Here is a 16,391-nt window from a genome sequence, read left to right as displayed (position 1 = left end):
GGCAAAAAAATGGGGAGTTTACCAGCTGAATTATTCACATAAAGTTGCATGTGCCAGATTATTCAACAACATGATGAAACTTGTATCAAGCCAAAATTCAAAACTAATGCAATGGTTATATTAGAATTAAGCTTTAAAGATTTCATACATATTAAAAGTGTTTCTTCAGATTTCTTTTTGCACTCTCTTTGCATTAAGATTTCCATTTCTATATACTGGTTCTTTTGAAATGAAAGAGATTTCCTTAAGGGGATTTTTACTGTCAGTTTTATATATTTCATTTAACTGGTAGTTTAAACTAGACTTTGTATATTTATAGACAAATATTTAAGAGGTTAACATAATTCAAAAGAATTCTTAAAGAATATTAGACCAAATGAGGCTGCAAAATGTGTTTCTCCCTAAACAAAGTTTACGTTCAATGCCGTTAAATTTGTTCTTCATTGTTAAGCAGGGCTTTCAATAAAAATCAGACTAAATATTTGCTGATTCTCCCCTGAGAACGACTAAAATTGATCAATGAATACAGACGATTAAGCTGCCGAAAAAATCGATGAATGAAGATTCCCCTGCGAAATGAGAAGAATAGTAAATAAATAGATCGTGCAAAACGAAATTCGTTGGCGGGTTTGTTTTACTAGCAAAATTGGGGAGTTTTGACTGGGTAAATACTAGGCATTTGTGCAAATAAATTTTTGGAGTGTGGATATCAGCGTATGAATTTGTTCTAGCGTATGTTGTTTTGTGGCCATTGTTGAGGCCTCAATGACGCAGAGCCGACCCCAGGTATAAATAGGGTAAGCGGAGGCCGGAAAACATCATCCAGTCCCACGCAGAACTTTCAGTCAAGATGAAGCTCCACTGGCTGCTTTTGGCAGTTGTCCTGATCTGTGCCCTCAACTACACGCATTGCGAAGACGACTCAACCACCACTTCCACCGAGGTCACCACGGTCGCCTCTTCGACCACCGTCTCGACCACCTCCTCGGACACCACTGCGGCCAGTAGCAGCAGCAGCGACTCGGCCACCACCGCCTCCTCCAGCTCGAGCAGCTCCTCCTCGTCCTCTAAGAAGTCGGCCGCCGCCAAGAAGCGGGCCAGAAGGAGGCGTGCCGCCGCCCGCAGAAGGCGTGCTGCCAGAAGGCGTGCCGCCCGCAGGCGCAACAGGGGTTAAACTGGACGCACGGGGTCAAGGTCAAGGTCATCCCATCCAGCCGAAACAACGCACTCCTACAATCTTTTTTTTTCCACTCCCTCTTCTGATCTTCTGATCGGAAAATTAAATTTAACCCGGCTATGGCATTAAATTGCAACAAAATATTTATCAAAGTGTTTTAACAGATTTTGGGGGAGGTGTATAATATTTATACATGTACTAGCAAAGTTTCACCAATATTTAACGTTAATTTCCTTTAGTTTTCTAAATCATTCAAATGAGCAGCAGTTAGACTGTTTTTTTGCAATTCGGTTTTGGGGGATATGTGGGAAGTGGTGTAAATTTAGAATATTTATAAAATAGAGCAAAAATGTTAAATTTTAAAATTTTAAGAACATTCTAATTCGGTGGACATATTAGATTTAATTCCGGCTGTTATTAAAATAACATTACCAGTACTTTTTATAAAGGAGTTTTATGCAATTTTAATCGCAAGAAAATACTTATTTTGCAAGTATTTCAGATGTCCTTTAGGCCAAGTTTTTTTTAAACCATTTAATCCCAGCTTTGGCAAATTTACTTCAATTAATTCAATCAATTACTTAGGCTGTGGGTCGAGCCTTTATTTTTAGTTACATATGTACATTCAGTCGCAGAAAATCTTCAACATCTTAAACTTATTATTCCCGAATTAAGACTTTTCCTTTAAACAATGCCAAGCAATGGGGAAATAAAACGAAGACAGCAGAACAGCTGGACTTTAACGGCGCATTTGGAGTGCATTGAATCGGTTAGCTTGATTACTTTTGTTTTTGCGCCAAGGGTGAAAGGTTAAAGTTAAGCCCAGAAATGTACTCATACTCATACGGCAATGTACTCATACTCACATGGGCTGCAATAAAAAGCAACAAGTTGAAAGACCACGCAAGCAAAAAGCAAAAGCCATCAAGGTCCCCATTCCAAGCCCATTCCCATTCCCAATCCCAATCAGGATCGGAGACCTCGGCCACCGAAACCCATCAGCAATTCGAGCGCATAAAAATGGTTATAACCCAAGAATGGTACCCTGCTTCTTCCTTCACAACGAAGTCGAGTATACTCTAAAGCGAGTAAATTAATGAAACTCCGTTTCTATAATAGTCTATATATATATATATATATATATATATATATATATATATATATATTTTTTTCGCGCGGTTTTTTCCTTGGTCATGTCAAACAAATGTGAAATTCTTGTTTGTGTCCCCTGCTTTATTTATTAATATCATTATTTGTTAAAGAGGAACTCTTCAACTAATATTTGTTTTAAAATGTATTTGTTTTAAAATATATATATATAAATATAATAAATTTATTGCATCTTTGCATTGCGTAAAAAAAAAAAAAAAAAAAAAAAAACATTTTGTTTGCTAATATATTTGTATTGAACATTATTTGATTTCATATTTTGTATATGCAAATATTTAAAAAATTCAATGATTTAACTTAATTGAAACTTGTTGCTAATAGTTTGTAAAAATAATAATAATTAATTAATTAATTAATTAATAGTTTGTAAAAATAAAATAAAAAATATATAAAAGATTTTATAAATTCGCACAAGTCCTTGGGAAAGTGAGTGAATGGAAAAAACAATAACAACCAGCAAAGCACATTGCAAACGCATTACAATGGGCACAACTGTTGCTGTTCTTGTTCTTTACTCTCCTCTTCTTCATCCCTTTCTTCACTTTCTCCTTCCTCTTCTTGTTCCTTGTTTCCCCGCTTCTACACTGAAAACAAATACAATTCGCAATTGAGAAATGAAAGCAACACCATCAAGAGAACGAGATAGCTGGAGTGAGAAACGGGAAAGAGGGAAAAAAGCGTGCAAGTAACATTCGTCTGAAGACAAAGAAAGCAGCATTAGAACGAGACGGCAACGGAGCGGAAAAGGAAGACTCGGCACAACAAAGGACATGGTCTTCCATGTATGTGCAAGTGAGAGGTGACGAGAGACCGTGAAAGGAAGCGAAAAATACAGGGTGAATTTCTTTTTGTTTTTAAATAATTGTGCAAAACATGTTGATACTAATTTTAAGTGTGTTGTTTTTTTACACATGAAAGAATAAATCAAATACATTTTTAAAATACCTCTTTTTTTTCCCCCCAAAGTATTTTGACTAATGCTGTAACCTCAATTAAAGCTTTAGAACCCCAGGGCTTCAATTTGTTCTTTCATTTCATTAACATCCTTGCCATTTCCCCAAGGACACCCTGTACTTATGTATATTGATATGCTGCGCTTTGTGGCCATTGATGTTGATATGCTCGACGTGACTTATATTATATGTACGCACATGTATGCGAATAATACGAATACATTTTTTTTCCCATAAACCACCCACCGGAAAGAGAGGGCTTTATGAGTGGGTGAAAGAGAGCAACATACAATTACACCTTGTTTGTTCATGTCGGTGTTGCTGTTATTTTATTTTTTGTTTTTCCCGTGGTTTTCTGCGCTCTTATTATTATTATTGAAACGTCGCCCGATTCTTTGCAAATTTTAGCTTACTGCTTATTAATTTGCAAATACTTGAGGCCATCAGTGCGACCACGAACAAATTTTAAAACACCATAAGCTTTTAGATGTGTTCCCCAGCTCTGTGTTATTGTTAAAGTTTTTTTCTTTCTTGTTTGTTGCCACACAATGACTGCCAACTGTGAGGCTTAAATTTGAGAGTTGACGAGTGACAAGTGTCTCAGTGGAAAAAAAAGTGAAAAAGAGGTGGAGCGAGGCTTAAATCAACAAGTGTGTGGATAGGGCTGATAATTCCAAAGCTAACTGAATATTTAACCAGTTCTTTTTATTTATCAAAATTCCTGGAATGTAGGTTGATCATACAATTTGTTTTTAATATATTTTCACATAGAAATACCTTATTCAGAATAATTTAACGGTGTTTCCAGAATTCATCAGAGATTGTATTTAACGAAAAAAGTACGCTTTGAAATATTTAGAACGAACTGTAGTAAACTTTCTCCATTTTTTTTTGAATGCCTGGTAAATGTATAACGAATCATGGTCCAACAAAATAATTTTATTCTAGTCATAGTAACACACTCTTTACATATTTCTTATATATTGAACACATCTCTATATTTATTTAAAATTGGCAACTGGTACTGTTTTTTTTTTTTTTAGCTTCCTTCCATAACAAAGTAAAATTGGTTAATTTGGAGAACATTTTCATTGGCAAACCAAGTTAAGTCCAGTTATGTGAAGTTTAGTTACACTTGAGGCTGGCTGAAGTCGCCTAAAGGTCCTGCGAGAAACTATTAGTTTAGCTTGGGCCACTTCCCTCGTCCTCTGGTTAAATTGCTTTGCCTAATTTGTTTTTTTTTTCGGCTCGCCTTACGAATTCGTATGCAAAGGGCGCATAAATTTAATCAGTTAGTGGGATGTTGTTTTTCTTTCGTTTCGTTTCAGTTTGTTTCGTCCTTCTGCTGTTTGCCAACTTAAAGGGCGGCGTATTGTGGTGGGTGTGGCCAGGTCGTAGGTGTGGTCAAAACCCTGCCTGTTGGTCAAGACAGAAAACAGACACACGGACACGACATTGGCATCCGTGCACTGACAGAATATTGGGTAAAACTCAAGTATATCAGTGGGACGAAATGTGTGTATTTTTTTTTTTTTGTTTTTGTTTAATGGATAATGCTTCTAAAATTAATTTTATGCGACCTTTGGGGTAGCTTAATCTGATTATATATTGGAGGGAGGCAAAAACAAAACAAAAAAAAGAGCATTTTAAAATAAAACATTTTTTTTCTTTTTTGCACTTTTGGAGATGAGAGCATCTGCGTGATTGAAGCGATATTTTTTTCAGTGCAGGCTCGGAGTCCGCATGTTGTGTACATGCCAACGCAGACAGGCAAAAGGACACGCAGACAGACAGATAGACAGACAGGCGGATATAGAGGGGAAAAATGAGAGAAAGCAATTGGAGGTTAGAGAACAGTCGCAATTTCTTCTGGGCTCTATTGATTTTCGAGAATTTTTCATACTCTTTAGAAGTTGATAAATTTAATTTTTAGTAATCTCGAAATTTTATTAAAGATTTTTCGTAATTTTTCAATAATTGTTTATTTACTTTTTGTTAAACAAATTAATTTTGATACCCAATTTCTCGAAAATCTAAATTTATGGATTGCGAATTTTTCCAGGACACCCAAAGTTTCGTTCAATGTTAGTTTCTTTTTTGTCAGGATTTCTTTCGATTTTTTTCTACTCGTCCTGTTTTGTTGTGTTGTTTTGCTGTCATTGCCTATGCCATTTCCTGAATGTGCTAAACCAATAAAGTAACTTTTGACATGTCTGCCGGCTGTTTGAATTGCGTCCTAATTGTGCCACTCAGTGTGTGTGTCTTTATAACCTTTATTTTGGCTTAGAGACACCCACTGAGATTTTCATTTTGCCAAGAAAAATGTCGCCAAATTTGGAATTTCTGGTGAAGGTGACTCCAATTATCCTGGTATTTCAATCGATGTCAATCAATCAATTAGCCGCACGCCTCTATGTCTATGCATCAACCCGAATTGCCGGCTCCAATTCAATAAGGATCATTTTCCTGGCCATCCACACTGACTTGGCTCTCATTTAATGTGGCCCGTCCTAAATTACTGAACGAAAAAGAGGTTGGATAACTTTCATTTCAACTGGGCTAATTATTTCCGAATTCCCCTTTTATCCTCAGTCAACATCATCAATCTTTCGGGCTCCCCAGCAATTTGACAGCGATTGCGACATTTACAACTGTTCATCATCAGTGGATTTAGCCCCGGATAATCTCCGCCAGCAGTACAGGAGAATACGGGGCAGAAAATTAAGGGGAATTAAGGAGAATCAAGTAAAATAAATCAGGTGTTTTTTTTTGTTTTATGAGCCGAAGGATAATTGCCCAATCCCATTGAGAAAGGACTTCTTGATATTTAAAACATCTCATAATTTACAACCATATTTTGAAGCTTAAAATAATGTGTAAGTTTAATTTGTTAAAATCAGTTAGCACAGCTTAAACAAAATTGAAAAATTATAAATAAGAAAATCAAAACATATTTAAGTTCTTTAAATATCAAGAGCCTGTTTAAAGTGTTTTTGTGGCATTTTTCCAGCTATAATCGAGTGCAGCAGCCGCAAGACCATTAATTGCAGACCCGTCAATCGCTTTTCCCTCGACTTTTCCAGGCTCTTTTCCTTTGACACGTCGATGGGTCAGGATGTCAGGCTCTAAATGCGATGACAGGTGGGAGTGGCACGGGGGGTCAGAGGTCAATCTGCCCTACAACCAGCAACATACCCGGTTTCATTTTTTTTTTGTACTTTTTTAAAGCATTTTAATGCACTCAATTCCACAGACAAGACCGCAGAACAGTATGACAAGAACGGCAACAGTTGTAACTGAAATTGGCAGCTACTCCCACACTTTTCCACCTCCCCTTACAAAAGTTTCCCACAAACAAACCACTTTCCTTTTACTGGACGAAAGTGCTCAGAAACCAGGAATAAATTATATACAAAATGGGGGATGCCATGAAAAAACAGTCATTTGGTTAAGTAATTGCAATTAAATAGATTTGAATGCATAATTACAAACCACAGAAATAAAATCAAAAATGTTTATGAAAATCTAATCAAAAATAACGCTAATTTTTCCCCTCTGTTGTTAAAAAAAAAAAACAAATAAAAATAAATACACTAACATTTAGTTTTCAATGTAATTTATGTTCACATTTGTATATACTCAAAAGTATTTAAAATATAATGAGCAATTTACAGGTAATTTGACTTCAGTTTAGAAAACTTGAGCACACGTTTCTTTAAGATCTAAAATTCAATTCAGTTATTGACAGATTTTACCAATTTTAATTCGTTAAAACAGAGTGAACTGTATTGTAATCGGTGTCTAAATAAATCATGTTTGACTAGTTAAATAAGTAAGTAACTGCTTGCAAGTTAATTATTGACGAATTAATAAATTAAACGACGCCTTAGAACTTTGTTATGTGGCAAAATGAACATGAATAAATATTTAACTTGCTTAAATAACTTCACTCGGCGCTCTTTGGCTTTTGCATTATTAAGTTTCAATAATTTAATTAAATTATTAATGCCTCATAATGCGCATTTAAATATAATGGCATGCTTTTGTTTGAGGGATTTACGATTTAACATTTTAACGATTTCTTAATTGCAAAAGCGAGGGCCCGGCATTTTGGTCAATAATTTAAAATTAACACCCGACCGCCCACACATTTTTCACCTGCCAGGGTCTATTTTCGTGCACAAACCCACACACGAGGCAAACATTTTTTTTTTGTACCTCAGGTAAACCACATTTGTTTATGGATGGCTGAAAATCAATAGCCCAAGCCTCACCCTTTTTTCCCTCTATTAATAGATCGAGCTGCTCTCTTCTAGCCCTATTTCTTCATGCAGGTTTTGGGACAATGTTAATGGGCTTTGCCACCACCTTTTTGGAAAATAAAACACAATTAAAACGGCTTATGGGCGGAGTTTTTCGGGATTTCAAACCAACTGGAGCTCTAATTTATAAAGTGAAATGCATATTCATTATCAATTTTGAAATGAATGCATTTGAATGTTTAGCTTTTGCAATACATGTTGGGTACAATATACTTTTTAATTTCGATGCAGAAGGGTTAAATAAAAAAAACATAAATGAAAATTAAAAATAAAATAAATTAAAATTACATTTTAATTGAAAAAATTTTAAAAACTGTTACAAATTAGTAAAAAATATGTTTGAATCTCTTTAAAATAGTTATTTTAAACACATTTATTTATAAATCTATATTTATCTATGGCTGATTATAACAAAACAAAAAGCATTCAATCGAAAAAAAATATGCTAATAATTTTTTAAGCTTTATATCAAAAGTTGTTTAATTTTTCCCCCTTTTTATTAAATTCTATGAGTACCTGCAAACTATCTCTGATAGTTTCATACTTCATTTCGCAGTTCCATTACTAATGTTACCCCTCATTCCACTGCCTACCACTCCCTTTACACCATTAAAAATTATATTCTCTTTTGCCGACTAAAAGAATAGCCAGTTGTGTTTCAGTTTTTCCACCACACAAATTGCCCATTTTGATGAGGCATATTATGGGCATGTTTCCGACTCTGACTTGGCCTCATCAGAATGTCGCAGGATCTTGTCTCCCAGAGGCAGGCACAAGTGTCCTGAAAATCTATATAAATACGCCGACGAGTGCCGTCGAAACAACAATTACACTCAGAACAAAATCATATAAATTGAAAATACTATTATAAGAAGTATCCCAGTATACAGGAACACATTCATTTGCATTTGCAATTTAAATTAAATTTGTTAACAAAAATGTCATAATATATTAGAAATAACTGAGCTTAAAACCTCCATAACATAAATTCATCATGGGATCTTAAATTATATATGTTGTAAACATCAACGTAGGTTTTTTCTCCGAGTGCAGCTTTTCCGTATGTGGAAAGCCAGTTTCAAATGGGTGGGAAAATGAAAATGAAGCCGGCGCCTGGTCGGGCATACAAATGGCTTCATTTGACGAACTGCCGAATTCGCCATTTGCATGCGTGTCTAAATGTGTACAAATTTTTGGGGATCGGCGAAGGGCAGTGAGTAGAATGAGTGCCCCAGAGCTCCTAAAAACCACTTTCCATACCAGAAAACCACGTTCGAGTGCTTGTTTTTACTGGCCGATGTGGTGGATTTTTTTTATGGGTAAAACAAACGCTCTCAATCGCGATTTGGCAGTAAATATTAAAAGAAATATAAGGAAATAAACATTCAGGAATGCTCAAATTTAATAAAAATATAAGTTCGAAATATCAAATAAAAAAACTTAAAATAAAATAATGTTTTTAAGCTCAAACATAAAAGATAAAATGTAAGTTGTCAAAAGTAAATTTGCTTGGATTGTAAATTTACACATATTTTTGTCCTTTTTTTTTTTTGATTTAAGACAATTTAAGTTTTTCCCATATTTAATATGCAAAATTGTTTGCTTTGAAGGCTGTCTTTGCATTGAAAAATTACACAGTTGGCAGCTTTGACCCACCTATAAAACTTTTAATAAAATTGCAGCCAACGAACTGTTTCCTGCTTATCCACAATGATTGATTTCAAAATCAATTTCCTAATCTTTTCTGAAACAGGAGTACCAGGGGTTCCGCCCACTTCCTCGATTCACCCTTCTTCATGTTTTATAAATAAATATATATATATAAAGGTTCCTGCTCTAGTTTTCTTGCAGGATATTCGGGCGTGTAGCTGTCGTAAAGTTGTTCGAGTTGTGTCCAAGGACGCCCGCTTAGCTTCATAAAAATAGTTGTAAATTTCCAAGAAGTCTGCATAAATTTATTCCCGGATCCCCCCAAATATACATGTTCTGTATATCCCCATCTCCCCTGTCAGTAACTTTCACACGTCGTTTCATTTCTGGGCAGCAGTAAAAAGTGACGCAACTTTCGTACACATTGTCAACAGTCGTAAATTCTTCTCGCTCCTGGCTAAGCTTGATTATCCTGCTGGCTGCTCAACTAGGGGAACGGCTCTCAAGAAGTTGCCTTGTCCTCATTACAAAAGGACACTCGCAAAAATACATTGTACGACTAGTACCCCAGAAAGAAGAGGACTTCTTAAATTAAAGCAAGCAAGGACTTAACAATCACATTCTACTGAAAGAAGTATTAAACGTATAGGAAATCCAAACAGGAAAGCTTATATACTTTATACAACTTTTAAGCTTTTAAAAATATTTTTATTACTGAATCAAAACTAAACAATTAAAAATGTATTCAAAAACGTTATTAATTCAGCAAAAAACTGTTGTTGATTTGGTTTTCTAATTTCATTTTAAAATTGTTTAGTTATATATTTGAACAGATATATTTTCTACATAAATTATTTTATTTGAATTATTTTATTTCTTAATTACTTAAATAAATTTTTGAACAACCCTAATCATTGATTCTACCTAGTGTTTTTACGTTTGTTTTATGTTTTACTGTTTGCATTGCCATATCAACCTAATTACTGTTGCCTTTCGCTTTTTGGGACCGGCAAATTGTTCGGGTGCCGACATTCCGCCGGCATCGGACACCTGTCCGCAAAAGTGTGCAACGGAATTTTGTGCAACAGTTTACCACAACAGCACGATGCTGTCTATCCTCCTGCTCATTTCTCCGCTTTCTCCCGGCCGCCTTTTGCCTGGCCACAGTCTGTGTTTCTCCTTGTAATGGCATTCATGATTTGCTGGCTACCAACTTCGTTGGTTGGTCTGAGTTGAGTCGAGGGTCCAGGTCCACCTGCCGCTTGACAGCTGTCACTGGGAGTCCATATGTCCGCTCACACAGAGGAGATAAACGGACGTGCACCGGGAAAAATAGTACAGTGCCCTCTTAATAGTTTTTGCATATTTAAGATTTAGTCCCAGCAAAAAGTGCTCTTAATAATTGTGGGTTTGGGTTTAACAAACAAAAAAAAAACATCTTTTCTAAAGTGCATTTTAATTGAAAGAAAAACATTTTTTTGTTTTGTTAAAAAAAGTTTCTTAAAACTTTTAGTTTGCAATTTTTTGAAGAGATTTGAGTCTTATTCATGTTATTTTTAAATAACATATTAACACAATATTTTCACAGTGCATATACGCTTGATGTAAAAGCAGATAGCAGATATAGCCATTTGCCGGGCTGGCAATTCCATTTTCACTTCTCGACATGAACGAATTCAATTACAAGCCAAGCAAAATGTGCGTGAAATCCAAGGAAGGGCAAAAGGAAAACTCTGTCGATGTCCTCGCACACATACATATGTTTAGCTAAAATTAAAATCATATGCATGAAATGAGCGCGAAATTGAAATGGAATGAAATAAGTGAGGAAACTGGGACGAAAGATGACAAGACATTCTGGCTTTTCCATCTTCGTTTTGACTTTCTTGTATGGGATTCAGTTTCATTTTCATTTTAATGTTTCAGTTCAGCCGCTCTTTAATCTCAGCTGCCCTCATTGACACAAAATTCAGGAAAAAACTCCGGAACAAAGTTTAACTCGAAATGCCCTAAGCCGTGATGGACAAACTTTGTTGCATTTTCCTGAAACTAGAATATTGCATAAAACCTGCGCAACTAGTATAGAGTGCCAGCTAATTGGCTTGTTAGAAAATAGAGCTGCCAAAATATTCTTAAAGTCCTTAAGTAATTGTTAGTGAAATACAAAATTGTTGTTAAGTTAAAGACTTTTCTTAGAAACCCTTGTTTCGCAACAATTTTATTCTATAAGACTCCTTATGACGGAGCCGATTGATGACATTTTCCCAGACCCATCTGCCTGAGAAGATTTTCGAAAAGCGTATTCACGTTTTCCAACATTTTCCCCGCATTTTCCATCCCCTGCGGTCGCATCCGTTGGAGCTTTAACTTGTTGTTTGCTTGGCGCTCTTTAGCATGTGCCAGAAAAACCACCCACATCCCACATTCAACATTCAACATCCACCATACCCACTACCCACACACCCACCTGATGTTCATAGTCACGCCCACCTGCCGCCCCCTCAAAGGCAATACATCTCCCCAACAGCCCCTAAAACTAATTTATTTACCTAGAACCCAACTGCTGACGCCTATTTGTATGCAATTAATTTTGTTGTGCCTCTCGCCCCAGACAAAACAAAAAATAAACGTACAAAAAAAAAAAACAATAAAAATAAAAAACAAGAAAGAAAGCAAACTTCGGCAAGCCGAAGTTCATATACCCTTGCAGCTATCGCAAGAATTAAATATTTTTGAAAACATTAAAATTATGATTTACTTGCGTATATGTTTAAAAACATTGAAGCTATGACGATTTGCAGCTTAATTATTTGATTGTTCTTTTATATATTTTTATTATTTGTATGGGAGCTATATGCTATAGTCGTCCGATTTTGATGAAATTTAAACCATAATTCTAAAATATTTAACCATTGCTATATGTCGAAGAACTAAAAAAAAAATAAAAAATAGCAAAGTTATAATTTTTTTTCAATTATTTTTCCGATTGTTCCTATGGGAGCTATATGCTATAGTCGTCCGATTTTGATGAAATTTTAACCATAATTCTGAAATATTTACCCATTGCTATATGTCGAAGAACTAAACAAAAAATTAAAAAACAGCAAAGTTATAATTTTTTTTCAATTATTTTTCCGATTGTTCCTATGGGAGCTATATGCTATAGTCGTCCGATCCGGCTCGTTCCGACTTATATACTACCTGCAATAGAAAGACAACTTTTGGGAAAGTTTCATGCTGATAGCTTTAAAACTGAGAGACTAGTTTGCATATAAACGGACGGACAGACGGACAGACGGACAGACGGACGGACAGACGGACAGACGGACGGACAGACGGACATGGCTAGATCGACTCTACTAGTGATGCTGATCAAGAATATATATACTTTATAGGGTCGGAAACGTCTCCTTCACTGCGTTGCAAACTTCTGACTGAAATTATAATACCCTCTGCAAGGGTATAAAAATAGAACAGTGTCGTGGTCGTGGTCGTGGGATGATTAAAATTAATGCCTCGGAAATGCGAAAAATACGAAATAAAGACTTGCCATTATTATATTCTAACATAAGCTTAACCTGTAAATTGATAAATTGTTACTCTCCCTTTGACTTCGCCCCTGATTTTATTAGAAACAAAACTATGAAAGCATAGGAATAATTTATTTTAAGTTAAATAAATGGGAACATAAATACATGTATTTACTCAAATTATTTTTTAATTTATCATCACTTTACAGGTTTAATGTTATAACTCAGTTTAATAAAATTTTTTTACCCAAAACAAAAGTATTCAAAATAAAAAGTTTTTATGTCAAAATCCTATTGGGTTTTGTTTGCCTTGGACGCCATTTCGGTGTCCTTTATACTGGGCTCACGTGAAAAATAAATAGACTCAGTTCAGTATATTAGCAAAAAAAAAGGACTTATTAGTATATTACTTATAATCATAGTATTTTTATTTTCACTGTAATTCTCTTTTCCACCATGCCTTTTGCTTAAAGCAAATCAATTAAATGGCCAGAGTCCCAAAAAATGGCCGCCCGCCTGTCAGCCATCTAATGAAAATTGATGTTATATGATTTACACTTTTCTGTGGCCATTTTATTGTTTTTACCCAAACCCTCGGTTTTCCACCAAAGAATAGAGATAAAAACGCAAATTAAATTAATGTTTGTGGAGTGGGACGGATGTATATACTGAAATTAATTAATTTCGCGAAGCACGAAGGCAACTCATTAATTGATTGCCTTCTGGGGAAAAATTACTGGATAGGTGCTTTCAAAATACTTTAAAATTTGGTGTTATATAAAAATTGTTTTGTGGAGCTTTAAAGTCAAATTCCATTGATTTTATGGCATTTAAATATATAATAATTCGAATAGCTCAGCTGAGTTAAATTCTTTATAACAACTCTGCTTAGCCAAAGCTTTAAAATTAATTTAAGTAAAATAAGTCTCTGATTATTATGGACTTTAAGGATTTTTACTTATCTTAATTATCACTTATTTGTTAAATTTCACATATATATATAAATATAGCGTAATCGTGTGAATTTTTGCATTTCGAAAGGTTTAACTTACCTGAAAAGACAAAAAATGAACGGTAATCATTAAATAAACGAATTGCAGAAGCGAAGAACGAAAATAATGCATAATTCAACTCCTGATGATAGCCACTTAAATATATTAATGACGCATTTTAATGCGGCTAATTGCCAGGGATATTTTTTATAATTTTCGTCTGCCAAACCCATGCTCCTGTACGATCTTTCTCCTTTTGTTATATAAGGGCTGTATAGGGGGGGGCTATTAACTGTCAGTGGCATGCATGGAGCGGCAGTTGAATGAAGGTTGCGGTCAAAACTAAGCCACAAGCAGTCGAGGGAAGTGCGAGGAAATCGGGGGAAAATCGGGTGGAAAATAGGGGAAATCGGTGGATGGGGGTTTACAGGAGCTATATCCTGCGGTTTGGCCTTCGGTTTGCCAGGACCTGGACATTGGCAGCACCGTCGGCCTGTTGCTTTTTGTGCGCATTAATTATTTAGGCAAACGCTGCGTATACGTAATGTGGTTATATAAGGCTTTTAGCCGAAGAAGAAAAGGGGGTTAGCGCAGGGGGACGGCAAGTTAAGTTGAAAGGCAATCAGAAAGGGGGTTGAACGTTGCTCGGTGCCAAATGTGTCAAAAGCGATTCACGGATTATTTTTTATTTTTCCCAACCCATTCCATTACTTTTCCGTTCTGCACACATCAAGCAATTCCATTTGCCCTGGATTCAGTTATTATTCAGTTTCACTTTGCATTTTCCTCTGCGGAAATCAACAAAGAAAAAGAGGAGGATCATCATCAGAGTATGATAAAGTGGCATAAATCTTTGAATAGTAAAAGGTTAAAAAAAGTGACTTGAATAAGGGCGTTGATAATGCAGAGAAAATACGTTTGCACCATTAAAGTAAACATTTAAACAATAAGCTTTCGTTTCTGTAAACATTTAGATTCTTAATCTCACTATGAAATCGGAAAAACGGTATTTTAAATATACAATACATTTTGTTCAATATCTAAATTGAATTTTTATCTTTGCCTAGGCCTAACAATATTTTAAATTTTATTAAAGTTTTTTTGTCTTATATTTAAATTATATTTAAAGTTTTGAAATTTTAACCAGTATATGTTAATTTGTTGCTGTTATATTTTTGTTTGTTTTTGAATTCCCAGCCGATTATTCATGAGTTTATGACTGTTTGCAGGCAGCTTGGAAAAGTCAACCCTCAAGGAAAGCCCCTCATTTTCTGCGTTTTCAGCCACGTTCCGTTCTTAGTTTTCCCAAGACTCGAGCAGGAGATAAAAACAAACCCGTGAGGCAGACTTTAACCCTTTACTGAATTAACTAAATGAAACTCGAACATGTCGCCGACCGATAAACCCATTACTAAAAGCTCGGGGGGGTTAAGACCCCGTTCCCGCGCGCCTTAACAAATGTTGCACTCGAATGTCAACATTTAATTGCCACCGCGTAACAAGTAGAAATTGAAAATTAATGACAGCTTTTCCGACCGCAAAATTGACATTCAATGCAGTCGAGCGGCAAAAGCTCATTTCGCTCAATGAACGCCAATAATAAATAAATAAAACGCATAAACCATGCGACCATTTAAGTGATATCGTTTTAACAATTCACCATCGCCGCAAAGCAAATTGCATTCATATTTAAATGGAATAAAAAACACAATTTCAATTATATTTCACCCCTCGAAACGAGTGATTAATCACTCAAGATTTATTTTGGTGTATTATATTTTAAAATTAAATACAATAATTTGTAATGATTTATATATATTAATGTCTCTTCACACTATTGTATATACTTGTTATTATAGCATAATATGCTTCAGTTTCCTTTGAATATTTAATCAATTTAATCTTGACAAGTTTTCGTTTTTATAGTGCTTCTTAGTTTTGTGAGTTGTTGTTACATAACAATTTTTTGTATAGTTTTTTTTTTCTTTTAAATAAAAAGAAATTAATTTCCATTTATTTGATTAAGCAAATTGTAAGACAAGTTTTTTGATTAAGTTACCCAAGTTATAGTTTCTTCCAACCCAAATTCCGTTAGAATTAAACTATTTCCTTTGAACCCTTTGACGATGAAAAAGTTTTTAAAACAACCGAAACATTTAATTTAAGATTGAAATCAGCTACGCAGCTGATTATAAGTGGCTTTAAAATAAGGGGTAAATTTAGAAAAATGGGGAAAAAAATTGGGTAAAAGGGTTAAAGTTTCTTAAGGTTTTTCGTGGTTCTACACACATTTACTGCAGAGCCCCTAATCGCATGACAAACCACAATTTTATTACAGAAAATGCGGAAAAACTTAATACATGCTGAAATAACTTTTCATTCACTTGGCAATGACGTCAAAAAAGAAAAACCATAGCAAAATAAAAATGTAATAAATGAAAACGAAAGTTTTCCTTGCTTGTTTGTAAACACTTTCTGTTTTTCGGTATTATTGTTTACACACTTACTTACTTAAATATTTAAATATATATACTTCTGGGTCTTGACCTTGGACAACTGACTTAAAACCGACAACAGGAAAAATTGAACAGGATTTT

The 16,391-nt window shown here is 34.9% G+C and overlaps 1 protein-coding gene across 1 annotated transcript; it reads left to right on the top strand.

The window, feature by feature from the left end:
• Positions 1-834: 834 nt before the first annotated feature.
• On the top strand, positions 835-1,311 carry LOC108135900 (protein new-glue 1). The gene has a single exon (XM_017256817.2). The coding sequence runs from the start codon at positions 851-853 to the stop codon at positions 1,172-1,174; it is 324 nt and encodes a 107-aa protein (XP_017112306.1). The 5' UTR covers positions 835-850; the 3' UTR covers positions 1,175-1,311.
• The last annotated feature ends 15,080 nt before the right edge of the window (positions 1,312-16,391 follow it).

This window comes from Drosophila elegans, unplaced genomic scaffold (genome assembly GCF_018152505.1).
Source record: "Drosophila elegans isolate 14027-0461.03 unplaced genomic scaffold, ASM1815250v1 contig_149, whole genome shotgun sequence".
NCBI lineage: Eukaryota > Metazoa > Arthropoda > Insecta > Diptera > Drosophilidae > Drosophila > Drosophila elegans.
This window is presented reverse-complemented; position numbering and strand designations above follow the sequence as displayed.

Coding starts and splice junctions, on each gene's coding strand:
- LOC108135900 (XM_017256817.2), top strand. CDS start 851: ATGAAGCTCCACTGGCTGCTTTTGGCAGTTGTCCTGATCTGTGCCCTC.